Genomic DNA, 27,898 nt, shown 5'->3' with positions numbered 1-27,898 from the left:
TTCATCATCAGAACGTCTATAATTTTACATTATTTACTTTAAAAAACAAAAGGTCCAAAAAAAGGGTTACCTCATATAATCTGTAAAAAAGTAGTTTAATTAAAAGTCTTTACACAGGCACCAGCGAAACTGCCCGTGTGGCTAAATAGGGGAGATTTCGGACCCCGTGCAAGCTCCGCTATCATGTCCGGTATGGTCAAACATTAGCTGGTTACAAAAGCAGCCGCTGTGGCCAGAGTGAACAACAGCTGAGAAACCAGTTGAGAAGAAGAACTGGGAGAAGAAACCATGGACAGGACGGTCAGCCTCAAAACTCCCAACAGCACTCCCGCAGGTACCGAATTGAAAGCAGCAGCTGTGTGTGTGTGTGACAGACCTGAACACTGGAGTTCAATGTGGTCTAAGAATTAGGAAACAGAATAAACTGAACAACTGATGCTGTTGACATAAAAAGCATTCATTTCCACGGAGGCGAGAGCTCAAGGCGGTGGTCTATAGCAGAAATTTGGACTATCGTCAGAAAAGGTCTGTGGTTCATCTCTGGTTCGACTCCGTGGAGAAACAACAAAAAGACGAACCTGGATTGATCTGTCCAAGTGCCCCTGTCTAGTGCCCCTGAGCAAGGCAATTTACTCCTCCAACATCTGCGATCGGGCGCCGTACATGGTCGCTCACTGCTCTGTGTGTCCTGCACCAGATGGGTTAAATGCAGAGGATAAATTGACCTACCATTGCATGAGTGTGTTGTGCATGTCTGTGCATGTGTTTGGTATAAATAAACGTATCTTAATCTTATCTCTATCTCTCTTAATCGAATGTAAAAACATGTGTTGTACTACTGTGTCATAAATGAAACATGGAGACTGAAGTTGTTGTTATACTGCAGAATGTAAAATAAGTGTTAGAACCAGTGGCAGAGAGAGATTAGATTTTATTATATTATATCAGATACATTGGTATCAGCAGTTAGCATGCTCCTTCTGGTTACATGTTAGTGTGATGTAACTGTGTGTGTTTTTGCAGTGGCTCTGGTTGAGAGCAGCAGCGCCCCCGGCGGCCTGGAACTGGTCAGCTCCTACCAGACCAACAGAGTGGGAGACCCCATGGACCTGGTGGCCCTGGCAACACAAGTACAAAGGGTGAGGACTGAGGTTTTTAGGTTGAATTTGGATCCAGACTGTGAATGTGGATATATATATATATTGTGACAACATTTAACTGTGTTTGTTAGGGAGACGATTTCATTAAAGCCAACGCCTCCAACAAGCTGACAGTCATCGCTGACCAGATCAGATACCTACAGGAGCAGGCGAGAAAGGTAAGTGCGTTAGAACAGTGGACAAATCCTGCTTTCAGTCTTGTTTTTTGAAATTCTACATTAGATATTTTGCAGCTGATCATGTCAAAATGCACACACTGGTTAAATTTCAAAGATTTCATATAGATTTTTGTAGATCTGTTCAGTCAAAGACCAGATCCCACTTGAGCCCTAAAAATGCTCATGTGACCATAATGAGGGAAATTTACTCAGATCTATGTAGGTACAGCACATTTGAACAAAGTGATAGTATTATTTTTTAAGTGTGACAGCTATTATAAAAGCAGATATGTTTCTTTTTATTTCTAGGTCTTGGAAGAGGCTAAAAGAGATGCTGACCTCCACCACGCTGCCTGTAACATAGTGAAGAAGCCGGGCACCATGTACTACCTCTATGAGCGACCATCTGGACAGAAGTACTTCTCCATCATCTCCCCTAAGGTCTGCATTGTAAAGATACATACTAATACCAGGTTGTTAACCCTTCTTAGATGTTGTGTCACCCTGTGTGGACTGGAGTTACAAAATGTCAGCACAGACCCTGTCACCTAATACGTGTTGGGGGGGGGGGCTCGGTGTTCAAAGGTCATTTAACCCGGGAGGCAGCTGATAGTGAGCAGGCGGCCAAGACACAGGCTGCTTGGGTTGGATTTGGCCAGTTACAGAACAGCTACACTGAATTGAATGTGGACGGTTGGAACTGATATGGGGGAGGGAGAGATTATGTCATAGAGGTACATAACAGAGAAAGGGTGTTACTGCCTCTGTGGAAGATTTTTTATTTTTTTTATGTGTGTGCATAGATAGATAGAACTTATGTCATGAACATGTAAAAGTGTAGGTCAGAAAGAGACTTACGATTTTGTGGAAGCCCCCGGGTATGCAATCTGGTAATGACAGGATTTATTGAAGGAATGGTGACAGTAGTGGAAATGTCAAATCTCATCCTAATATCACCTCCTTTGTTTCCTCCTCTGAAGGAATGGGGCCCAAGTTGCCCTCACTCATTTGTTAGTGCGTTCAAACTCCAACATGACATGTCCTGGACCCCTGTGGATCAAGTGGAGAAGAGGGATGCAGAGATTGCCATCATGAACAAGCTCATCAGCCAGCAGACCGCTCTACCACCATGCACAGAACCCAACTTCAAAGGCCTTTCTGAGTAAAGCACTGCTGAAACTGGACTGAACAAGGGACTGATCAAGGACACACACTGGAGACTTATTCTACTTTTAACGAACATCAGTTTGAACTGAGATAAATCCAGGTCTGGACTGGAATCAACAATACCAAAATGTTGGAAACTGTTTCAGTGACTTTCATGTACTGCCTTATGTGAACATGGATATGCACTACTACACGTTTTTGTTTGTATACAGCCATAACCTCAGTATCATACAGGGCTGTGATGGCAAAGCGGTGCATGGGCCCTTTTTTGGAAACAAAGTTGAGGTTACAGTCTGCTCCTCACCAAAATAAAACGTGTACATGTGAGTGTGTAAATGCATTCAACGTAAATGTGGATCCACCCCTTCCTTTTTTTAGACTTATAAAACCGGCATCATATATATCAGAGCCCTATCTTATAGGGGTGGGTTTCATCCTTGTTGATCCATTTGTCATTATTACGCTGTGCAATTCAAAATAAATTATTTATTTTGTAGATGCTGCCAATAAGATGTCAACAGTTGGGATTTCATTTGGTGAATAAAATCATCTTAGGTCAAGAAAACAAAAGTGCAATAACTTTATTTGAAATCATCTGTCTTCGGTTAGTACAATTGAAGTTATTAAAGTGCTGACAAACACTAAATGATTTTGTTAAAAGCTCATTAAGTTTAGAATTAAAAGACGCATCACAGTCAGCTGTGAGTGTCGTCCTGTGAGGCTGTGATTGTCAGTAGATAAGAAGTTATGTGTGGCAGAAGCTGCCAGTTATCTGTGGCGATGTCGAAGTGCACAGCGTCTTCCTCTGTGGTGATTTTCAGCAGCACATGAGACTGTGGGGGGAGGAAGAAAAGCACTTTACACTCTTCTTTATGGGACCAGTCTGAAATAAGGTAGAGGAGGAAGTGTTTCTCCACCAAGGACCTCAGAGCTCCCTCCTTTAACTGACAGCAGAACAGACTGGTAGCACAGTCCCCGCCCTCGGAGCACAACTCATCCCATAGTCCCTCAAACAGGTCAAGTTTGCCGCCACGACCCCAGGCGGAGGGAGCAGGCAGGGGCGTGAAGACCTGCTGGAACGCCACATGGATGTCAGGCAGGATGGTGTGCCACGAGAGCCCGTCCTGTGTGGTAAAGATGGCGCTGGCTTGAAGGGTGGTGGGGTAGGGGTGCAGAGGCTTCAGCCTCAGCTTCACCATTGGTGACGACCTCTCTCTGAAGAGGCAAGGGACACTGATGTCGCTCAGTTCGTCATAGTGCTCATCTGTGAGGTTGAAGTGCATGCGGATGCTGAAGACCTGATCAAAGCGAGGGTCATAAGGCGGAGTGTGAGCCAGTTGGTAGCTCAGGGTTATTTCTGAGGCAAAGTCAGGGTCAGTGAACTGACGTCTGTAGGCTTCCAGTGCTGCCTTTCCCTCACCTGGGCATTCGTCTGTCTCACCATGGTTTAAGTCACCTTCTTTCTCTGTTTGTGTTTCTTGTCGTGTCTCAGAATTCACCTCAACCACGCTGAATATTACTTTCTTCGTCTGGTGAATGGTAAGCGCGCTTCTCAGTCCCTCGCTCTCAGACACGATGCTCGACATAGATCGCTTCTTGATCTGCCGCCCTCCCTCGGTCGCACCCTGCGCCAACACCCCGGTCAGCTTCTCCCGGGACAGCGTGGTGAGGAGGGCATAGTAAAGACGGGCATGGTCCTGGATGTCTGTGTCTCCATAGCGGCAGGCGAGATCCTGCAGGATGTCGGCCAGAGGGACGAGAAGCGTGTCCAGGCTCGGGTGGACGAGCAGCCGGCGGCAAACTCCCAGCACGCTAGTCCCCAGACGCCAGTCGCCACTTACGCACAGCGAGGAGGGCAATGGAGCGATGATGCTGGACAGAAACCTGAGGGTGCTGCACTGGGGGATTTTTCCTTCTTCCGCCACTCGTGCCAGCATCTTGAGGTGAAAGCGGAGGTCCTGTAAGTTGAGCTTGGCCAGCGGGGCCTCAGTGATGACTCGCTGCAGTGCTTTCAAGAGCTCCTCAGCCCAGTCCGACTCAGAGAGACTGTCCTGTGTGTGGTCAGCCAGGCTGATGAGGTGCGGGGCGAGCTGGGTGTGGCGGAGGTAGAGCTCACACAGCTTCTCAACCAGGCTGCTCGAGTAGCGCTCCATGTGGTAGAAGTACAAAAGGAAGAGGAAGGCGGCCCTGAAGAAGGTGACTACAATCTCTCTGCTGCCTCCGCTGTCCACAATGTGTAGCAGTGACATGAGGTGTTCGTAGAGGTTGGCCAGCCCCCTGCCCTCTCCCACCTCCCCTTCCTCTCCCTCCTCCAGGTAGACCAGGGACAGCAGGTTGAGTCGGGCCAGCATGGTGGCACTGTCGTTGAACACAGTGGGCATGAGAGCCAAGGCCAGCCGGGGAGTCAGCAGCACAGGTAGCGTCTCGTCTCTGTCGCTGCAGCTGATTGGACGGTTCTCAGGAAAGTGCAGGATGCAGTCCATGTAGAAGAGCTTCTCAGGCGTACTAAGCAGTGGGTGCTGGGAGAGCACGACCAGCCGCTTGAGGATGAACGCTTCGTCCTCTGCGCTGAACAGGCTGTCTGTGAACGCACACTTCATCAGCAGGGTGGTGTGGAGGAGACAAACCTGGAAGAGCAAAGATTTACTTTGAGTCGTCAGTACAACAAAGTTCTCTCTTCAAAGGGGCTTTAAAACAATAACTCAACAGTTAGAAATTAACAGTTCAGAACTGGTCTGTACTTAGATTTCCAAAACATTTACTGACACATTTTGAATGCTTTTTAATTTTCATATAGCTGCTCTCATACATGCACTGAACTCAATTCTCCAGAAGGGCTGTATGCAGACTTTCTCCAGAGTTTCTCCTGCAAGCCCCTGAGTAAAAACTCTGCAAAATGTCTGAGTGAGCTGATGTGAGCAAGATATCCTCTGGAGGATTCACTGAGGGCAAGTGGGCATGTTGATAATGTTTCTAACACACAACAGACGCAAAGCTGAAAAAAAACTACAGGTGCACCAGGAGCCTGTACTACAAATTGATTTTAACATAGCCAGGAAATCTTTGTGATATCCTGCTGAACTTTTGTGAGTGAGAGAAAGAGAGGGAGGAGGGAGGCATGGCGTCTGTCACAAGGTAAAACTGTAAACTATCCATCCTCCATTCCAAATACAATAGGTGTTTTTATAGGATAAATCTACTACGATAAAATAGTAAATCTGAAGTTACCCTGATAACAACAAATCCTGTTTCATGGTCCAGGCCTCAGGATGAAAATGCAGAGCTGCACACATAGAAAACGCAAATATTTCAAGATAGCTGACATCAGTGTTGATGTGCTGTAAACAAAAACATGTGATCTCTGCAGCGGAATTAATACATCCAGCCTCTGCCTGCTGTGCCACCCCTCATCTCAACGCTCCAGAGATTTCTGATGTTGTGTTCGCCCTGAATGGAGAATCTCCTGCTGTGTTGTTCATGTGTGAAAGGGAAACTCTGGAGAAAGTCCAGACCCAATTGTGAGGACATCCTCTGGAGTTCATGTCCAAAAACAGCTTAATTTACTTAATACACCAAGATTTAAATAGAAAAAAAACTGTGAAGTATTTTTCACTTCATTCCATGTGACACAAACCTTGCTCGTGCCCAGCAGTCGCAGCAGCTGAGCTCTGAATATGGCTGGAGGGACCCCAGGGACCATGGCAACCAGCTCTGTCAGTCTATGAAGCAGCGCAGCCTGACACAAAGGAGTGAGGAGGTAGGACTCCTCCAGGAGGGAAGACAGGATTGAACGCAACTCCTTGCAGTCAGGCCCAGTCTGGAGGGTGGGCACTGAACCCATGGGCCCAAGGATGAGAGAGAACAGTACGCCGGAGTGTGTGTTATTTGTCAGGCCTGAGTCCTGATCCGCGTCCCATGCAACTGATGTGTTCCCTCCCAGAAGAACTTTGAGTTGCTCAGCACCAGCTCCAGTTTCCTGGGTGAGCTGATATACAGCATTCCTAAGGACCAGAGTGTGAAGTCCTGTGTAAGCCTGGTGGAACCTTGAGGTTTCTCTCTGCCTGAGCCCGCCCAGGAGCTCAATGTGCTGGGAGAGATAGCCGGGAGAACAAGCCTCTAGCTCCCGCAAACAGTCGCAAGCTGTGGCTCGGAGGGAATGAAGAGCGCCGTCGCCATGTAGGTCACCAGGGTCCTGGGACAACTGGAGAAGCAGGTCCAGGAAATCTTGAGATACAGGGGAACGGTTGCTCACACAGGAGGTGCACACGAGCACAGAGGTGAGGGCCAGCAGGAGATGACAACGGAACTGGACGGATTTTGGGGGGCACTGGGCGAACACCGACATGAGCTCCAGGGCGGTCTCCTCACCCACAGAGTCTGAGGGACACAGCAGGGTCGGGTGCTCACATAGTGGAGACAACAGGAGGACCTGAGGAGGAGGTCAAAGATGAGAATTAAAGAGTGAAACAAGTAGACACTAGAATGTCAGGGGACACATGACACAATGAGCATGTCTTCTCATCACATTAATGTCTCATCTATACATGTGACTGACTGGACTTCTTCCCCTGATTCCATGTGCTTTATCGTTGGCAGATCAGGGATCGGGGCTGAACCATCATTGGAGATTGTGCATTATGATTAAGACATTGCTGAGATAGACAATTTGCCAACTCACATATGATTCCATTACTGGCAACACCACTGTCATTTCAATTGTGGTTGCTGCTTACACTGCCATATACTGCACTTCTGTCCGTCCTGAGAGAGGCATCTGAAAATGTTCCCTTACTTACCCAAAGCCCATGAAGCTGACAACTTCAATAGGCTAAACCCAAAGAGGTTCAATTTACTATCAATGAAGACGACGAGGCAAACAACCGAAACACATGAGAGGCACGAACATGTGGATTATTGACATGTATTAATTTTAAATGTTTAAACAACACCATTTGCTCATGATTGTGTTTAGAACGTAATGGACCAAACTCCATTTCAACATCTGGCAGTGTTGGCGGCTTGTGTCGTAGAATAAAACAAGAAATTTAGTGTGAATCATGGTTCTCCAGAGTTGTGAGTTGTTTTAAAATGTATTTTACCTTCACATTATAACCGGCTCTGTCATCTCGGAGCTCTCGGAGCAGCTCAGCCAGGAAAGCTTCAGCTGTTGTCCCCGAGAGGAAGTGAGAGGGGCTGCGGGAGAAAGCGGAGACACTGTCGGCCCAGTTTACCGCCATTATCACTCAGATGCAGAAGCTTCAGCTCGCCAATAAATCATTGCACACCCTGTTTTCTGTTTACTTTAAAGTGAAACACATATTTCTTGCCCCAAACATCAAGCATCAAGGGGGAAGTGGGCTCCGGTACGTGTCGTGTCACGTGCATAGTTAGGGCCGGCGGTGACATATTAGCGCCCTCTACTGCTCTGGAGTGGGAAATACAGACTCGTTTTTTGGTTTATAATAATATACAGGGGAGGTTGACACCTCCGACTAAATAATGTTTAATTTCACAAAATCAGATATGCATTAAATAATATGAAAACCTGTGGAACTGCAGGTGAGAGGTTTTTATTTGAAGCATCTGTCTGTGTCTGTAACATCCGTAAATGTTATTAGTTGAAAAAAATGGGAAATGTGTTTAATAATAATTATTTAACAAGATTGACCAGGAGGAACTTTACTTGATTGATTTCATCCTATGTACAAATAAATAAAATGGGTGTAACAATAACTTTATTCATGAGAATAACTTTATCTATAGAGCCCTTTTCAACATAAAGTACAAACTAATACAAAACGAGAAAACAATGGTTGCAATACAGAAGGAATTAGTTGAATAGTGAAGATACAAATTAGCCTGGATGCCAGACGAACTTAGCCCCGCCCACAACATTTTTTGTCGGGCAGTTCACATTCTGACTAGAATTGTGAGTCTGACAACGTCAGGCTAGATAAAAATACTATTAGAGATAAAAGACCAAAATATATATGCATGCATTTCGTTCATGCATATAGGTATATGTATTATGTATCTATGTATTTCGCTCATTCTTACCTATATATACATAAAGTAAATACTCTGATTATACATTTTCTCTCATTTGGGGTGGTACCATCGCTTGCAGTGCTCGCACCACAGGGGGCACTGGCGGGTGATGTATTATGTCACTCAAAAACGAAGAAGAAAAATTGTACCAATCAGACGCCCCGTCTACGAATCAACAAGGAAGTCTTTTCAAGGCGCCAATTTTGTTTGACTGTTGGAGTCGAAAGAGTTTCGGGGTGTTTTGCTTTTTGGGTTCGACGGTTCAGACATGGCTGAAAACACGTTCCCCGTCTACACGGCGGATGCGATAGTGAATTTTTACAGAACAGAGGTTCTCACCGGTCAAGAAGCGAAACACTTCACGAAGGCCGACCTGACTCCTGCTCCGAAGGTAACGTCCGTCCGCTGGTTTACAGTATGTTCCTGCTGTCACACCAGGAGCCTTCAGCAGTAAACAACTGAACGGTTCACATCAGTCACTATCCACACAGTGTGTTGTAGGTTTAAATAACTGAGCAAAGACTCGCTTTATCAACCCAAAGTAAGCGGTTAATTTAAACCCAGACATGTTACATTGTGAATAGAGGTTAACCCCATTCAAAATATTGGTCAGTTTCGATTGTTTTGGTTATCGATAAAGGCCAAGACGTGGAAGATCATATTTGTATGCGAGGAATAGCAAGAATAGCATTTACGAACAAAGTTCTTTCAAACGTTTTTAGTTTATTTAATTATTCAATTTTAAACCAAAAACGCAATAGATCCCATTTTGGGATTATAATTTATCACTCAGAAAGCTAACTGTGCTTCATCACGTTGTGAATATATATATATATATATATATATCAAACTTAAAAAAATAAACTGTGAACATGGATAATATGAGCCACTGTATTACAGTAAATCACGACGCTTGTGACTGTTAGTTCACCATACATGTACCCAACTCAATACTACCTGAACACAGCAATAACACTGTAATGCAGGAAAAACTAGAATTATGTCATTGAAATAGCTGCATACTAATTCTCTACTTTTAGACGTATTTAGGTGAATAAACGTAAGAACATGTGATACATCAGCTCAGGCCTCTGCAACATTTTATCAACAAAACATGTAATTGAAAGAGAGAGAGAGCAATCTGCAGATGAACTGGTAAAAGAAAATATTAGGTAGCTGCCCCCTAAATTCAGACTGATGCTTTCCCAAAAGTAATCAATATTTTGTCCCTCATACCTTACACTGGGATCTTGCTATAACGGGATCATTACTCAACAGCAGGAACTACTATTCAAAGCAATGTGTTTCAAATTAAATGTGAGGAAAACAACAGAAAATGTCCTTTCATTATGTTCACATCTTTGAGACTGGGTGTCAAACCAACTGTGAACATTTATGTGGCTGCACTTAAGGGTTGTTGTGTTGAAGATGCTGTTTGGTCAGTCTTATATGATCATATAATCTACAGACCATTAATATAACATTTGTTATTCTCTCTTACAGCCAGAGGCAGTTCAAACACTGTACATGAGAGTGCTGCATCTCCTGTATCGTTTCAGACCCGAGTGTCACTCCATGGTAAGAGCCGCTCCTTATTGATCATGTGGCAGTCTCGTCTATTCCCATAATATAAATGTCACTTTCACCACTTGACATTTGTATAATATTTTATATGATTCATATGATGTAGTGAATGTCACAGTCTCATCACCTCATACATCTGCATTTGCTTTTCATTTGATTTGTTTTTGTTTCCCAACAGGTTCCACTTCTGGAGAACATTCAGTATCCAGTTAATCATGAGGGAGCAACTGCTATCATGAGCGTCTACATGCGCATGTGAGTTTTCTTACCATATCTCCTGCAAATACTTATACTTATATAATACACTTATAAAAATACTACTTATTGTAAGTCGCTTTGGATAAAAGCGTCAGTAATGTAATGTAATAATGTAATGTAATATACAGGTCCACAGTGTGCACCAGTTTGTTGTTGTTTGGGTATATGTGAATCTTCACAAGCCTCATAATTCGATTCAATTGTTATTCACCTGTTAACGATTTGATGCTCGATGAATCTCAATGGTCCTCAATATGCTAAATTACTTACTTTTCTATATGGCTGCTTATTCATCAATTAATACAACCACTCAGAAAAATCTGAGCTCTCCTTTTCTAATTAGAAAATGCTTTCAAATATTATACAGTGTTACTGTTTTTAAAAGTGTGTTATAATTGAATTTGTAAATCTTTTTTAGGCGGCAGTTTCTGCCCATGTGCCTGGTGTATGATTTTTCTTTGAATGACCTTCTAGCCCCAAGTAAGAATATGTTTCTAATTTCCTCTTTCCAAAGTTTATTCCAACAAAATCCCCACATATGACACTGGCTACTGAACATGTACTTGTAACCAGTCCTCTGACAATGGGCTTTCTGTTCCTTTCCAGAGAAACAGAAGACTCTGACCGTTCTTAGTGCAATCATGAACTTCCTTCACTTCAGGAAGCAGAGGATGGACTTGGTCTTGGAGAAGCAGGCCAAATTTGTATGTTTCACGGGACAGAACAGGAATGAAGGCTAGATTTTAGCCTAGTGCTAACACCCACCACCAGTGAAATAGTATCTCAAGAGTAAACTGTTTAAAGGTTCCCACACATATACACTGTTGAAGCAAAACACAGTCCTGTAAATAGTCTCACCCTATTCCACTGATCAGCAGTTTGGGGTAACTTACCAAGATAAAATCAAACTCCATTAATTGAAAATACCCTGACAAATAGTTCTGATGTGATTAATGATTAATACAGAGTTAGGACTATATTATAGATAGATTTCTTGACTGCAATCATGTTTTAATCTTGATCTTTTTTAATTAATGGGAACTTCAGTCACCATATAACTTGATAAGGAAATTTTTTGACAAAAATCTTCTTTATCTTGCTACTGACAAGTTAGTAACCATTTCCCTGCTGTGTGTCTAGAGTTTCACATGTTGTAACAGTTCATTTCTCTGTTGTCAGAGGGCAGACATGGACAGACTGCAGACTTACATCAGAAGCAATCGAGAAGCAGAGAAAAAGATTGAGATGCTGACGTAAGTCCTAGTTCTTTAGTTTCTATATGACTATAAAACTATCTTTGTTAAGATGTCGCCAAAAAGGTCTCATAAAGCTTCAGAGAGGGAGGACATAGTTGAAGATTTGTGATCTTCTGATCATGTTTTAATTTGATTTATTATTGATAACCCCAAAAAACTACTGTTATTTTACAGATGATAATCAATTATTCTTAATTAAGAGAAATTAGAAAATTCAACATTAACTGGCATGTGGCAAGATACTGAACCCCTAGATGGCCCCTCATAAAAAATGATGAGTGTTCTAAAAATGTAAGTCGCTTTGGATAAAAGCGTCAGCTAAATGACATGTAATGTAATGTAATGTAATGTGATGCTCCAGTTCAGTTCAGTTTCACATTTTCCTTCAATGTGATGTTTTGGGAACTTTGAAAGTGGCTGGATAAAAGAAGCACATTTCTAGACACCAGCCCGAACTCTCATTGGACACGTTTTACTCATAGATTAAACATGCAGAGTGTCAATTTTTTTAGATATTTTGTAACAATGAAAATAATTAGACATGTTGCCGAAAATGAGTTTCATTATAGATGTATTATTCATTATTTTCTTATAGAAACATTTCTACTAAAATGTGTAAAATGTCTATTACAATGTCCTGAATTAAAGGCAACTTAACGACTCACTTATCACAGAGCACAAACAGAAACAGCTAATTCTGACCTCTGAGAAGCTGCAACATGGAAATGTTTGACATCTAGCATGAAAAGAAGGTTGCTAGTCAAAGCAGTCAAATCAAAGTGATTTATTTATTTATTTTGAAAATTTTTTTTTAAAGATTAAGTCTAGCTGATTATTTATTGATAAATATGGTAACATTATCCCAATAATGAATTAATGAGAACTTCTTCTACACCGACATGAAGGATGAAAGTCATATTTCACTTTGCAGTGAGATTTGTAAATAAATACTTTTTCCTTGTTCAGCACCATCCCACCGGAGCAGCAGGCCGAAGCAGACGAGTTGGCGGCCGCTGTGTCTGAACTTCAGGCCACCACCATGCATGAATGCCAGGAAGTGGTAGGTGATGATGAAACACAGTTATAAAAATACATAATTGAAGAAACATAGATAAAGCTGTTGTGTGTGTGTATATATATATATATATATATATATATATATATATACAGTAGTATTGCCCTTTGCTGTGTGAGTTGTGAAGTCAAAGTAAAATCAACTTATTTTCTTGCAGAATGTAAAAAACGACTGCATCGCTGAGTGGAAAACCAAAATCGCAGAGAAATCTCAGAAACTGGTATGTGACTGTGACTTAAATATGAAACAATTCACAATATGAATTTTGGGTGTTTTCCCAAAACCTCCTCAGAGATATAGCTAAAATATACCGATATACAGTAAGAGCAGAGGCCTTCTATTAAAGAGGTGTGTTTCTGTTTGTGAGTCAGGCCCATATGAAAGTGGACGTCAGCAACCTGAAAGAAGACATCGGCAAACTCAAGTCTCAGATCGTGGAGTCTCCTGAGGAGCTGAGGACTCAGATGGAGAGGATGAGGGAGAATGTCAAGAACATCAAGAACTCCATCGTAAGTGAGAGAGAAACCAGGGAGATCAGTGCTGAAAGGAGGTCAGACTGACATGTGTAACCGGGAGTGATGAGTGTGTGATGTTATGATTTCAGACGGAAACGGATGAGCGAGTGGTGGAGCTGCAGAACATGGTGCAGACTGTGACTCACACTGAGGCTGAGATCCAGCAGATGTACAACCTGCTGCAGGACCTGGAGAGCAGCATGAACAACGCCAAGCAGAGGCAGGAGATGGTATGTGTACAAGAGTTCTGTATTTATACCCAATTTTGCAAGAAAACACTGGATGAGTAACTATTTCACCATCAGCAAATACATCATAGAGGAGAAAATGTCACTTGTATCCTGTTGAAGCATTGAAATAAATAGAACATTAGATATATGTTTTAGAGGTAAGGTTTGTGTATTAGCAGTGTATCACCAATATTAAAGGGATAGTTCACTGAAAAATGAAAATTCACTTATTATCTATGCTGAGTCACAACAGCAATGTGGCGGGTCCTCACTGGGGGAACAGTCCTGTTTAATTTATTCAGTGTTTGAGTCCTCAAAACACTTTGGAGTTTTAGGGGTGAACTGTGTTGCAGCCAAATCCAATACAATTGAAGTAAATGGTTACAACTTCTTCAAATGTAAAGAAAACGACAGAAGAAAACACATGACTCCATACAGGACCTGTGGTGTCATCCAAGGGTCCGTAACCCCCGACATTCATATTGGACTAGAAACAAGGTCATTTACAACATGTTTCTAGCCTAAACAGCCTGCGAGCCTCCTCAGGAGTAGGACTCATATTCGCAAACAGACACACCAAGCTGTCGCCCAAGGGTACGCAAGGGATGCACGGTAGCATCACTACTTCCTGTAGAGGACATTTAGTGTAAAACATGAAATAAATGACGCCATTTAGAGTGCTGCTTTGTTAAGTCATCTGATGTCAGATGGTAGTGGTGATGATGATGATTATTATGATGCTACTTACAGCTGGTTTTAGCCAACAGCTTGCTCAAACAGATCTTTACTTTTGGCCGTACCATGGCTTGTAAAGACAGTAAGAAAAACTGTCTTGCTGGTTCCTTCGGTGATTTTTTTAAAAATATTTCTTGTATCAGTAATCTGCAATCTGCTCTATGGCGGATCTTCAAGACCAACAACTTGAAATTTTTTTTTCTATCAGCTCCACATCAGCAATAAGGCTCTTTCACCAATTCTCCTTCTGGATGAAGTTTCAGCTTCTTAGCTACTGTATCAGCTCACTCACCACACCCCACTCCATTGACGAGTTAACTTTATCTAAAGCATTTGTTCATCCAGTGTGAATGCATGTTTCCAGTTGACATGATTCTGTCTTGCATCTGTGTGCTTGTGCAGTACCAGGAGCTGACTGCTCAGTATGAGAAGAAGCAAAAGGAGATAAAGAACCTGTGTGCGGAAGAGGCCCAGCTGAAGAGAGCTCAGGGCATGAAGCTGGACAAAGAGTCCAAGCAGAACATCCGGAGACAGATGAAGAAAGAGATGAAGGAGAATCACGTTCAAGACATTCTGGGGTAACACAATTTTGACACTATAGTCAATCAAAACAATTTAAGAACCAGGCTCTGTTAAATAAAGTATTAAATGACCTAAACCTACCTGTTCACCAGGCAATGTAACCAAATCCATCAGAAGCGCGAGGATATGGCCGATAAAATCCATGAGATCAGCAGAGAGACACTACAGCTGAAGACCAAGATCCAGAGTCTGAGAGACGTGTGCAGCAAAGAGACGGAGAAAGCTCAGGTACACTCAGGACGACAGTTTGCTTCACAGTGCATCTTTCTTCCTGTCATGGCGTCAGGCTAACATGTTCCTTTTCTCTCTGTCCAGGCTCTGTATGACGCCTTGTCAGCGTCAATGGATAATTTACACAAAAGAATCGAGACGCAGGTCGTGGACCTGAAACAAGATTTCATCAAGATTTCTACAAACTTTTAGATGATTCATTTTTCATTTTCATTATTTCTATTACTGTGTTACTTCTTCTATGTCATGTTTTTACTATGCCCACATTGTGTTGCCTTTTTGACTATTACTATTTAAAATAATAGAGTTTTTTACTGAACATAATCCCGGTCATCTTTTCTTTTTATTAGCTAATGAATTCCAGATATAACCTAAAACGTCTTATATTGAAGATTTGCAAGACACTTGACCTGTGTTGACGTTGTTGCACTAGTGTGGTCTTGGGTTTGTTCATCTGAAGTGTTGTACATAGTATCACTCATAACCAACTTTCTTTTAAGGTGAAACGATATAACATTTCAAATGTTTCACGTAAAAAACAAAAGAATAAAAACCCCAAATCCAAAGTAGCTGGTTCTTGTGTTCAATGTGTAAGCAAAATCCTACTGTTTCCAAAGTGGTTTATGGAAGAAAATATTGATACAATTGAGTGTCAAGATTTAATTTGTATTAATTTATAAAAATTGTATTCACAAATTCAATAAATTATTAGATAAATAGATAGATGATACTTTATTCATCCCATGGGGAAATTCCAGTATCAAAGAGCTAATGCATATTCTAATTTAAATATACAGTTTAAGGAAGATGAAGAGTTTTCACAACAGTCTTAATTACTGTTAAAATGTAAATGTCAAATTTTTCATTTACCGAAATATATTTACATTGGTATACCATTGAAAAAAATTAACCATAGCTATAAATCCATGACAGTTGGCTGTAGCACAAATGATCTGTTGAGTAGTAATGAAAGTGAATCTGGATAAATGTAATGAATCCAAATCACGATCCACAAACACAGAATGAATTTTATTTGATCTTGAACTAGAGACTGCACATGTTCTATTTATATAAAATGTTCAACCATAATTGTAATACAAATATCTTCAGTTCTAAAGTAAAAAAAAACAAGCTTGTAGCCCTTTTCAAATCCTTCCAGAAATCCTCAGTATTCATCTCTGTGGAGTTTCCTGCATATGGAGGAGGTGGTTGAGGAAGGTCAGTTAACTGACGTCCTCATGTGTAGGCTCCTTTTTGGGTCCTTCCCCTGAGTTGGGACGTAACTGGTGGGACCTCTTGTACGAGGTCAGCTGAGCTTTGTAATCTCCAACCTGAGTTCTCACCAAACACAACTCCTTACGCAGATCATTGATTTCAGTAATCAGAGAAACATTCTCCTGCAGGGACGACAATTACTGTTAGAAAATCATTCATCCAACAAAACACTGCACCATCATGATTAGATCCTTCACTTTTAATATGCTGTAGATAGAACATTTTTAAAACCTTAATAAGCAACTAGAGGGATCATCTTTGCAGTGAATACGTTCTACCATCAGTGTCATTACTCACCTTCATGATCCGTAAGTAGGTTTCCTCATGTTCCTCAGCAGATTTAGCAGCCCTCATCTTGAGACTATTAACGGTCCTCTCCTGGTGATCGCGCTGGCGAATGAACGCCCTCTGAACATCTTGGTCTACGCCGCTTTTCTCCACCTTGCAAACAATGCACATGGTTTGCTTATTCCCTGCCATTCGTACAGTGAATGTGAGACTGTAGAGCCGACAAGTAGAAGAATAATTGTTTCTACTAGAATAAATTCCTGCATCCAGCCCTAGAAGAGAACTGCTGCATGAAGTACCCACCCCTTCAGTCTCCGGTACGTAGCGGGTGTAGATCATCTGCACGCTCTCCTTCAGTTTCCTCGGGTCTTGGATGAAGCCAACACAGTTATGGAGGTCTGACTTGAGCCGCAGCAGGTGTATCTCCAGATCTTTCAGCTGGACACAAATAAGATGTTAAACTGTTTCATTAAAAAAAAATAAGATATCGTTGAATACAATGTTATTTTTTAAGTCTACCTTGCCATACAGGCATTAAAACAAAATTTACACTCCTTGATTTGTACATTAATTAATTCCAACAAGAAGTAAAGCTGGTATAAGGCCTCAGAAGTGTGATTAAGGAGTGTGTAGAGTTCCTCTACAGTTACTGTCTGTTGCCTACAATGTCCTTTTCATTTGTTACAGTGACAGTGGAAGCCCAAAAAAAGGGAATTTCGTTCTTTAAAAAAAGTTCTGAACAGGAAGAAATATTAAAACTGTAAATGATCCTTTCAATGATCATAGCTGAATTGTTCATACCTCCACATAGGTGGTTATGTTTTCACCCTATCCAAACAACAGATTTCCATGAAGCATTTCCACTTTTTGGGAAACTGATGTCTATGAATTTGTAATTTGGTGCAGCTTGATTGAAATCAAGGCCACTGTTGACGGAGGTATGCACTCTACTGCCATACAGTAAAGACTAACACAGCAGCTGAGTTGTGTGTTGGGTTTTATAAATGGATCATTACAAATAATTCCCTTCCTTCAAACACCTTAACACACATCATTGATGTCATAAGATCCAGTGACAGTGACACAGAGAAGCACTGTCTCTTATAGTCAGTGTTATAGAGTAAACATTTAAATTCAACGACATCTTCAGAGTTTCAACATGAACATCCGCCTCACGTCCGCTTTTTGGAAAGGAGACAATCACTGCCCCATCAATAACTTCCTGGTCGATTAGAAACAAATAATAAAACTGAAACATTGCTGCAGTGTAAGGTCAGAGTGTGAAGTGTGTGTCCTGACTTTCTGCATCTCCTTGTGCATCTCCTTGTCTCTGGTCCTCAGTTTGAGCCTCAGGTCCGAGACGGTGAGTTTCAGCTGAGTGTTGCTCTGGTCAGTTTGCAGCAGCTCCTCCTGCAGCTGTGAGAGAGCAGAAACAATGCACCACAGTCAACACTGCAGAGACAGTTCATAAATTTACCTGCTTCTACAAGTTGAAACTGTCACAGTTACAGCTGCTTTCTCTCTTTTTTCATTCAACTTGGTATTTCTCTATTCTAGAGGGCTGGGCCTTCTTTCAGACACATACACACACGCACACACACATACAAAAACACACACACACACAGACAGACAGACGCACACACACAGAGACAGACGCACACACCTGACGGATCCTCTCCTTCTTTTCACTGATCTCGTCTTGTTGAGGCTCGGTCTGCTTCTTCAAGTCGCTCAACTGGAAATCGAGAACAAACCTCAACTTCTCCAGTTCCTGGTTCTTCTTCTTCAAGCCAGAGATCGTCTTATCCTGCGTGAACATCAATGTGTTGAGGGTTTTAAAGTAGCTATTTTTTAATCTGACACAAATTCCAGTGGATGAAAACATGTCGTCCTCAGGAGAGTTTAAACAAGACCTGATATTTTATACTATGAATGTTGAAGTACACACTCTCAGTTGTCAATATACTTGTTTCCTTTCTCCTTTTCTCTATTTTTAGTAGAATAATCCCTACAAGTTTGAGGGGAACACTTTCTGCCTTAAGCACTACAGAGCCAATGAAATTGGCTGTAGCAGGTCTGATGACTAGGCTTTGTCAAGTCTGAGAGAATAACCCTGATAATTAGCTTGGCCTAGACTAGAAATGTATGAAGCCAAGTTGAATTGTGGGAAGTGTAGGATCCAGGGGTTCTGAAGAACGACATGGTTCATTCTTTGGTTTTTCTGCTCCTGCTTCTTAGAATTTGATCCGTTTTTTTTTTTATCTGTGTCTTGCCAATCATAATAAAGGGAGTTGCAATGTGCGAGTGCAATATTACATCATCTTTCAATTCAATTATATCTTATTAGGAGACACCTAAATAACCATATAACCACACATATAACTGATATGTTTCTTCCTTAAACTTATAACCTCCGCCGAGGGGTTGTGTTTACACCCCTGTCCATTTATTTGTTTGTTTGTAAACAATATTAAACAATAATCCCTGGACAGATTAACATGAAATTTGGTGGAAGGATATTGTATGGATCAGGAAAGAATCAACTAAATATCGGTTGGATTTTTCAACATTTTCTTGATTTAATGCAGAATTACTCTGTGAGCTTGATGAGAAATACCAGGCCTGTTATGGGGGCTGATATTAAGTGCGTCTGAAATTTGATGCGGATCCAAACAAAAATCCGGATCTAGAGAGTTTAAATGATTTTGTATTTATATAGCGCTTTACTAGTCTTGATGACCACTCAAAGCTCTTAACAGTACAGATTACATTCATACAGTGATCTATCAGGAGCACTTTATTGTTCTATGAGGGGAAATTCAGGGTTCAGCATCTTGCCCAAGGACACATCGGCATTCAGATGGAGAAGACCGGGGATTGACCTGCCAACCAGGTTGGAGGACGACCGCTCTACTCCTCAGCCACAGCCGCCCTGTGACTTACAGGTATCAAATGTGAGTTGATACATTCGAGTGCCACTCTAGTCTTGTTGTTAGTTGTAATAAACCTGTACATTCACAATCAGGGTTTAAACTAGGGAAGTATGAATGGAAAGTTTAGAGTACAGCAAGATACAAGTCTGTGTAAGTTAGAAAAAAAACACCTTGTCCTGGTTGGTCTTTTCATGCCCAGCGATCTGTCTCTTCAGGTCCTCGATGTCACTCTCCAGAGAGCGGATCAAACCCAGCAGCCGCTGACGCTCCTGCTTCAACTTGTTAATGTCAGTGCCCCTGTCCTCAATCTGCCTCTGAAGACTGTGGAACTGAGCGAGAGGAAAACACACAGCAACAAATGAGCACAAATATGTTCTTCAAAAAAACATACTAATTGAAAAGCAAAACCATGATGATCAAAAGACATTTAAGTCACCTTTTGAGCCATGATGCCTGTTTCTCCCTTCAGATTTGTGTTGGTCTCTTTAACTGTGTGCAGCTTCTTCTCATACTTGATTTGGATGTCGTGGATCTTCCTCTCCTCGTCCTCCTCCACCTGCTTTATGATCTCTTTAAACCCACAGATCTCCTGCTCTGCCTCCTCCTGATACTGCAGAAACATAAAAGAATGACAAGATCAAAGAGCCCTGGACAAGTTCTGACTCCACCACCGCTCTGCCACTTCCTCCTTCTCCTCCTCACCTGAGCTAGTTGCTGAGTCTTCTCCTGCAGCTTGGCCTCGTATGACTGTGTCAGCTCCTCTATGGTTTGGATATAATGCTCCTCTGCAGACTTCCGCTGTATCTCGAAGTCCTCCTTCATTCTCTGATACTGATGCTGAAGATCCTGGTGCTTCTCATGCTCTACAATGAGCTTCTGGCTGTAGGATGTCTCTGTGTATCAAAGACAGACAGACAAAATGAACCTTGTAGAAAGAAGGAAACGCTGTGACTGGATAGTGCTGACACTGATCACTGACACAGACACTGACACTGACACAGACACAGACACAGACACTGACACTGATCACTGACACAGATACAGACACTGATCACTGATTCTTACCCAGATCCTTGAGTTCTCTGGAATGTTTCACTCTGACCTCTGCAGAACTCTCCTGGTGCTCACACTCATTTTTTTCCATCTCTGTCTTCATGGTCTATAAGGACATTATATAATGACAAGATAATAAAGGCCTGAAGTCATTCTTTAAACAAAGGTGCCTAAATAGGCATTTAAATAAGTCTTTAGTATTACATACAAGGAATGGTTGTTTTTTGTCATTTTGAACTTGAATTGTGACTGGGTAACGTATGATATGGATCTGTGTGCTACATGTCCAGCAGACCTGTTGTGCAGTTTGCAGAGATTTTATTTGCTGTGTAAACTTGTCCGAAATCTCCTTCATCTTCTCGTTGTAGTTCATGTCCTTCAGGCGGAGCTGGTACTCGTTCTCCATCTGCAGCTCCTCCAGACGCATCTTCAGCTCCAGCATATTCTGCGTCTGCAACACGGACAGATGCCAACACAGAAGTTGATGATTGTGTCATTGTCACTGTACAGTATTATCACATATGAACATTATCTGTTTCTCAGTCACACATTGAGCTGTTTAAAAAAAAACATTATCCTGTACATTACATTATATATTTACAAAACAACACACAATAAAATAATACAGATTTAGAATGTTGACACAAGATTTCAATTCAAAAACACAAATCTGGGAAATAAATTGAAATGCTTTGTTTAAAAATACTAAACCAGCACATAATCCTACTGACAAAATAATGTGGATGCTGAATGTTGAGAGACACTTTCAGACAGGTTAGCTAGGATTAGGAAGTAATGGAGGATGCAGTCCTGGCAAAATGACGAGATGCAAACACACACACACAGACCTTTTCCTCCAGGTCTGACTTGGTGACAAGAATCTCTTCGGTGTGGACGATCTGCCTGTTGCTCTTCAGTCCTCGGCCCTCCTTATCAATGATCTTCCACATCGACAGACAGCCGTCTTCAGACGCTGTCAGCAGGAACTGATCATCGTAGGTGATCACCATCTGAGGACGCACAAGGTTAGTGGACTCCCTTTCTGAGTTATGTGATGTTGACATGACAGACACATTGACATTTCCGGCTCTGAAAACATCCCATTCTTCAAATCAGGTTCAGTGGTGATGGATTTTGTCTGTTTCGTATGTAAACGCCACACAGTGTAACGCCAAGCCTTTAGACCTACCTTGGTAACTGGGCCACAGTGAGCCTGGTACATGATCCAGTCCTTCTGGATGGGTAATGGGTATTTAATGGCCCTGATGGTTCCACTGGCCGCCCCGGTGAAGACCACCCGACCAGAGTGAGACACTGCGAGGGCCGTGTGAGCCACCTCATCAGCAGGAACCTCCCTCAGCACCTGTGGAGCCAAGGGATTATCATCCTGCACATTTATCATAAAACCTTCACTGTCAAACAACTTTTCTTGATTTCATATTTCATATTTAGTGCAGAGAATTTGAAATAATCATCTTGTTGGTTGGATATACTATTTCAAGAAGAAGCCCAATGTCCTTTAAATGTTTGAAAACATTTTAATTAACTGAAGGAGTAATGAAATATAATCCTTGTTCCTTCCTGCGTCATAGCAACATATGACCTGAATCATTTGGATTGTGATATCTGCATTTGATATGTGATTTTGTGGCATTACAGACAGACACAGGCATACAGAGTATAATTTGTTTATGGCTGATGATTATGTGTAATGACAAAATCTATAGAAAATGACCATCAACTTTCAGGTCAATGTTCAGCCCTCACAGGACACAACTTGAATAAATTAGTTATTTCTCACTGCTCTCATCTGACAAGAAAATAGCCCATTCCAAACTGGTAGGTTTCGAACAGGCACTGGCAAAGTGAATGAACAATGTATTCAGCTAACTGCACTATTCCACTCACTATCATTTATGGAAACTCAGTGTGAGACACATTGGTGTGCTGTTCCTACTTGACAATCTTGGATCTCCTTCAGCATGAGGTCGCTTCCCACAGCCAGGATGCTCTTACAGTCTGAGGAGAAGGCCACATCTGTGTAGCTGCAGGACTTGAGGACGCTCTCTGACTCGCGTTTGCCAGTTTGTGTGTTCCACTCATACACCGCACCATCCATCCCACATGACACCAGCCGGCTGTCGTCCAGGCTCCATTCAATGCCACGGATCTGACAGAAAAAAATCAAAAAGATGTCCATTTGAAATATGACCATGTGTCCGCTGTGGAATACATCCTCACGCCCGACTCACCTTCCCATTGTGACCCTTCAGATTTAGGATATTCTCAAAAGAGGTGACGGAGTAGATGTGAATGACATTTCCATTGACCGCTGCAAACATGTGGCCCCCGTGGCTGAAAGCACACTGAGGAGTGGAGGGAGGATGGGAAAGGGACAGTCAGAGCTTCAAAGCGCATTGTGTAGCTGCACCAAAAGATACTTCAGATTCACCTGCACACACACACACACACACACACACACACACCCCACCTCTCTGCAGCTGCGCACAGTGAACTCCTTGAAGGTGCGGATGTCATCGATAACCAGGTTCATGAGCCTGAGTTTGTCTGAGAAACCCACCAGGATGAAGAGGCCAGTGGGGTGCAGAGCCACGCTGTACGCCTCCTCCTGGAACTCCTTGTACAGCTCCAACACTCTACAGACAATTCACAGACAGCAGCAGTGAAGCATGTCTCAACTCCGTCATACTGAGGAGTGGAGTCTGCTGTCACATGGGTTCTGTGTACGGAAATTCAGTCATCTACAGTTTCATTTAATTCAAAAGATCTTTACGTGGATATTTTTCTGACCCAACCATAACTGGACTGTCAAGTACTGTCGATTTGAGCAAAAACTAAAAATGAACAAATTCTTTGTTATTTACTTTAATGGTTATGCTGTCCATTACTTGTCTGCTGCTTTTTAGGATGTACTGACCGTATAAGATAGAAATGTAGGTACATGTAATTAATAACAACAATTCTTTGAATATTACCCCTTTGAATAAGGGTATTGAATTGTATTTAGAAGGTCCTAGAAGGTCTTGAATATAATTTGGCGAACGCTGCAAAAACCAGGATCAATTTCACTGAACACAGGACTTGATGGGACACTTTGCTGAATCCTTTTTCCATCAGCTGTTTGATTGTTTGGGCTCATCCACACATCGATGCATAATACAGTAACCCACAATGGAGAAATTGAATAAATACTTGACACAGACACAGTAACAAAGTGCTTGGATGTGATTTTGTCTCTTTACTTTGTCTCGTAGTTCCAGATGCGGACAGAGCGGTCCAGAGAGCTGGTGGCTGCCAGGGGCTTCCGCAGGCAGACGGATAAACCAGTGATGGACTTTGAGTGGAAGGACTGAGAGAGGAACTCAAAATGCACCCTTTCATCCTAAAAGGACAAAGTTAAAGAGTTATTAACAAATGAACGGAATGTGGGCCAAGGAGGTCAGCTGAAGTCGACAGTAGAAGAAATGGAAATGGATGAAGAAATACAATGATATAAGGTAAAAGTGAGTTTACTAAAAGTTTTAAGAAAAACTACAGGAAGAGTGAAAAACAACTCAAGAGTTAAAAATACTTTAGTGATTGGCTGATAATGTGGATAGAGGAGGTAAGAGTAGGTCGCTGTGATTGTGTAAAGGTTGCTGGAAGTCGATATGACTAGAGAAGCACCATGTAAATAGTGTCCATTTGCCATTTTTATAAATGCAGCGCTAGATTCAGCGGTGAAGCTGGTGGAGGTGACAGCGCTACCTTGTGGATGTCCATAGAGGACAGGCTGACGCTGTACAGCTGTCCTTGGTCTGTGCTGATGGCCAGGGTCTCCTCTGCTGGGCTGATGCACATGGTGTCAATCTCCTGACAGTCAGCTTGGGTCATCTCATTGCTGTGTGGGTCTGGGAGAATCTGAAGGAGAAGCAAACACAGACACTATAACTTAGAGACATACAGGGTTACTGGGGCCTCTGAGAATAAACCCTTACCTTTATCCCCCTGCTCTTCCTGTAGCTGTCCTCCTCTGTCTTTTCAAAGAGACAAACAGTGCCTGGACCCATGGAGCACACAAAGCCCTTGGAATAGGACAAGATGGCTGTGATGCGAGAAACAGTCGAGGCTTCATCTACGTCAGTATCTCTGATCATCCTCGTCCCCACTTGCCTGCACAATTTGAATAAAATGTATCAGAGGCAGCTTCTACATTTCCCTTAACAGCTGGTCTCTGCAGTATTAAACAAACACTTTGTTGCAAGGAATATTGCAAGTGAAATGATTGGTGGATTCATTTTCTGGTGCTCTAACCTCACGATGCTGGGGACAATTTGCAGCAGGGCATTAACACTCGTTTTGTGCTCTGGTGAGTATTTACAGCAGCAGGGGGGTGTTAGATTAAGATTAAGATTAAGATCCATTTATTCGTCCCAAACACATGCACAGACATGCAAAGGCACACTCATGCAGGTAGGGAAATTTAATCTCTGCTTTTGACCCATCTGGTGCAGGACACACAGAGCAGTGAGCGACCATGTACGGCGCTCGGGGAGCAGATGTTGGGGGAGTAAGGTGCCTTGCTCAGGGGCACTAGACAGGGTCGAGATTAACTACATGTGTGATAATGGAAATGAAGAGACATGTCAGCCAGTACAACACAGAAGCTCATTGTGCTTATAGCTAACAATGAGAAATAAGATAACTTTTTAGAAGAGCTGTAATAAGAGGGAATCTGAAAGTCAGTATTAGCAATTTGAAGTACATTTTTCTCAAAAGTAATCATCGTCTACACAGACGCAGCAGATTTCTGTCCAATGGTAAGCAGCACCACATGGATTGGCTGGTGTCAGATTGATTTAAAATACAATTATAACGTCAATTTAAATATAATGTATGAATAGATTTGTTACATATCTTCTAAACTTTAGAATTGATGAATCATTCCAGGTAAAAAAACTAGATTCCGTGAGAATAGTAGATGGTCTGTATTTATATTGCTCTTTTCTAGTCTTGACGGCCACTAATGGAACTTTACACTGCAGTTTTGTCACTCACCCGTTCACACACACAGTGATAAATGCATTCTGTGTGGAGAACCTTCTCCATCACACATCACTCACACACAGTAGTTGTTAGGGGGAAATTTTGGGTTCAGCGTCTTGCTCAAGGACACTGCTGCACATGGAATGAAGGAGCCGGGGATCAAACCAACAACCTGTTGGTGAGTCGACGACCTTATGTATCTCCTGAGTTGGCAATGAGTTACTAATGTTGGGTTGTATATCATCAGAATCATGATTCTATTCTGCCATTGGTTTGTAGAAGGATCATTTAATTTGCTCTCTGGTTTTGATTTCATAAAATCAGTCTACCGGTTACATCAGTTACATAAAAGAAAGTCGGACTCTGGAAACCTTAACACAAATATCCCTGCAGTGTATGTGACCAATGATAAAAGAATGTGTGGATGACCAGATGTTGACACTGTGTTAAAGTGGACCAGCTCGTGACCTGTCAGGCTGCTCCTGCACACCCTTGGAAGATGTGTTGATCTCTCTTCGCAGGTCACCAGACTCAAACACCAGCAGCCTGCCCGTGTCCGTCCCAGCAATCACCCGCTCCGCTGTCATCCACGTGTGACACAGAAAGTTGATGCTCTCCACCTTTGGGAAGCTGCTCTGCTTTAGGGCTCCCTCTGAGTAGCGGAACAGCTTGAACACACCCGTCCCGCTCACACACAGCTGCATGTTGTTGTAAGGGTTGAAGCTGACCTGAGGGAAACACCACATTAATATGGTTTGATATCGTGTTAGTATCAGATGGAGGCGGCTCTGCTACAGTGTTAATGACTCACCTGGGTGATCGGGTTATTTGCAATGCTGGTCTTCACGGAAGCCAGAACTTTCTGCTTTTCCCAAAGCCAGAAGATCAACATCCACTCCGGACCCGCTGTCTGGCCGATGAGATACTTGGAATCAGGGGAAAACGCCATGCACACAAACTCTTGAACAGGCACATCCCCTGCAGTCAGAACCTTCCTCTTTCTGCCCTGCTCATGCTGCAGGTCGAACACTGTGATGGTCGCCTTCTCGCCACACTCCGACACTGCCAGGTAACGCCGGTTGGAGCTGATGGCCAAAGCACGCATGCCCTGGCTTTTCTCTGAGCCTGTAGAGATACACAGAAACACCAATAGGAGTGAAATAGATATGTTATATTTACAACAGGAGCGGGTCATCTATTTGGAGGCCGCCATGTTTCTTACAGTAGTCCAGACTGGACAAACTAAACACCTTTTGAGTTTTTATGACAACTGAAGGCTGCCACAGGTTCTGTTTCATGTTTGGAAGGAGAGGGTGAAGTGAGGGGGATTCCACTGAAACATGCAACTTCAAAACTAGATGTCACTAAATTCTACACACTGAACCTTTAAGGTCTGGGTGAATCCAGTCAAATCCCTTTATTTTAGAGAATGTATTTTCTATCCTTTGTATCATGTCCATCTATTATACACCCTTACTCACTTTATGTTTCTGATGTTAGTTCCTAATATCCCCTTACGTCTGGTGGTGATATGAGAGAAATGTGTGTTCCTGATGAAGATTCCAGATGCTCTTATGATCAATGGATGCAAGACATGATTTATGAAACAACTTCATATATATTTGATTCATTTTATTATTATTTTTAGTAATGGTACCAGTGCTATTTAGTTCATTTGTGTTATGTTCATAATCCAGAAAATCCATTCATTCATCTACTCCTCCATCTATCCACCTATTGGATGTGGGATCCATGTGTTAAAATGTCCACACACGGGCGAGGGAATCTTTTATTTGAACTACCTGAACCACATTCAGTCCATTCAGGAGGTTTACACTTGCACAGTCTTTTTCAGCGCTGTAAACAGGAGACCACATTAGCTTAGCATCGGTGAGCCTACCTGGAATGAACCTCTGGTGCCTGTGGACCGTGTTGTAGCACACACAGTTGTTTCCACAGGGGAACACCACGGTCTGCTCGTCGAAGAAACACACATTGTTGTCCACCCCTCTCCGCAGGCCGAAGATGAAGTGGGACTGAGCCACCACAGCGGACATGTGACGGCTTTTCTTCTCGAAGACGAATTAGAAAACTCCAGACGCTCTGAAGGCTTCTTCACCAACAGACGAGATAAGAGTTAAAGTCACAAAGTAAACACAGGTATGCTGCTGCGACTAAAGCATCACGTCGCTAGGCAACCCAGGAAATATCGCGAGAGCCGGAGAACTCGTTTGAAGTTTCCTCTCTACCTGTTTACCACGTGTGTTTGCAGAAAATGCCGTTTTCATTTATTCTATATTTACA

General features: G+C 42.4%; 4 protein-coding genes across 4 annotated transcripts; 2 read left to right on the top strand and 2 right to left on the bottom strand.

The window, feature by feature from the left end:
* The first annotated feature begins 168 nt into the window (after positions 1-168).
* Positions 169-3,030, top strand: c2h1orf50 (chromosome 2 C1orf50 homolog). Its single transcript, XM_062394632.1, has 5 exons — positions 169-334; positions 1,024-1,139; positions 1,232-1,318; positions 1,628-1,759; positions 2,299-3,030. Exons 1-5 carry the CDS (start codon positions 289-291, stop codon positions 2,482-2,484), a joined length of 567 nt encoding a protein of 188 aa, XP_062250616.1. The 5' UTR covers positions 169-288; the 3' UTR covers positions 2,485-3,030.
* An 11-nt stretch (positions 3,031-3,041) lies between these two features.
* ap5b1 (adaptor related protein complex 5 subunit beta 1) lies at positions 3,042-7,860 on the bottom strand. Its single transcript, XM_062394631.1, has 3 exons — positions 7,585-7,860; positions 6,120-6,914; positions 3,042-5,112 (listed from the first exon to the last, which is right to left on the bottom strand). Exons 1-3 carry the CDS (start codon positions 7,720-7,722, stop codon positions 3,181-3,183), a joined length of 2,865 nt encoding a protein of 954 aa, XP_062250615.1. The 5' UTR covers positions 7,723-7,860; the 3' UTR covers positions 3,042-3,180.
* An 864-nt stretch (positions 7,861-8,724) lies between these two features.
* On the top strand, positions 8,725-15,565 carry nuf2 (UF2 component of NDC80 kinetochore complex). The gene is made up of 13 exons (XM_062397464.1): positions 8,725-8,924; positions 10,037-10,111; positions 10,296-10,372; positions 10,794-10,855; positions 10,982-11,079; positions 11,555-11,628; positions 12,598-12,691; positions 12,864-12,926; positions 13,078-13,215; positions 13,311-13,451; positions 14,589-14,764; positions 14,861-14,996; positions 15,084-15,565. Exons 1-13 carry the CDS (start codon positions 8,802-8,804, stop codon positions 15,189-15,191), a joined length of 1,365 nt encoding a protein of 454 aa, XP_062253448.1. The 5' UTR covers positions 8,725-8,801; the 3' UTR covers positions 15,192-15,565.
* Positions 15,566-16,042: 477 nt separating this feature from the next.
* cfap57 (cilia and flagella associated protein 57) lies at positions 16,043-27,735 on the bottom strand. Its single transcript, XM_062411356.1, has 21 exons — positions 27,495-27,735; positions 26,406-26,719; positions 26,063-26,322; positions 24,547-24,721; positions 24,317-24,469; positions 23,812-23,951; positions 23,040-23,205; positions 22,801-22,914; positions 22,506-22,718; positions 21,738-21,911; positions 21,397-21,558; positions 20,844-20,999; positions 20,561-20,654; positions 20,198-20,388; positions 19,932-20,105; positions 19,666-19,824; positions 18,226-18,369; positions 17,862-17,978; positions 16,866-17,000; positions 16,572-16,715; positions 16,043-16,396 (listed from the first exon to the last, which is right to left on the bottom strand). Exons 1-21 carry the CDS (start codon positions 27,649-27,651, stop codon positions 16,223-16,225), a joined length of 3,516 nt encoding a protein of 1,171 aa, XP_062267340.1. The 5' UTR covers positions 27,652-27,735; the 3' UTR covers positions 16,043-16,222.
* Between the last annotated feature and the right edge of the window lie 163 nt (positions 27,736-27,898).

This window comes from Platichthys flesus, chromosome 2, assembly GCF_949316205.1.
Source record: "Platichthys flesus chromosome 2, fPlaFle2.1, whole genome shotgun sequence".
NCBI classification, from domain to species: Eukaryota; Metazoa; Chordata; class Actinopteri; order Pleuronectiformes; family Pleuronectidae; genus Platichthys; species Platichthys flesus.
Note: the sequence above shows the minus strand (reverse complement) of the source record. Positions and strands in the feature narration are given on the sequence as shown.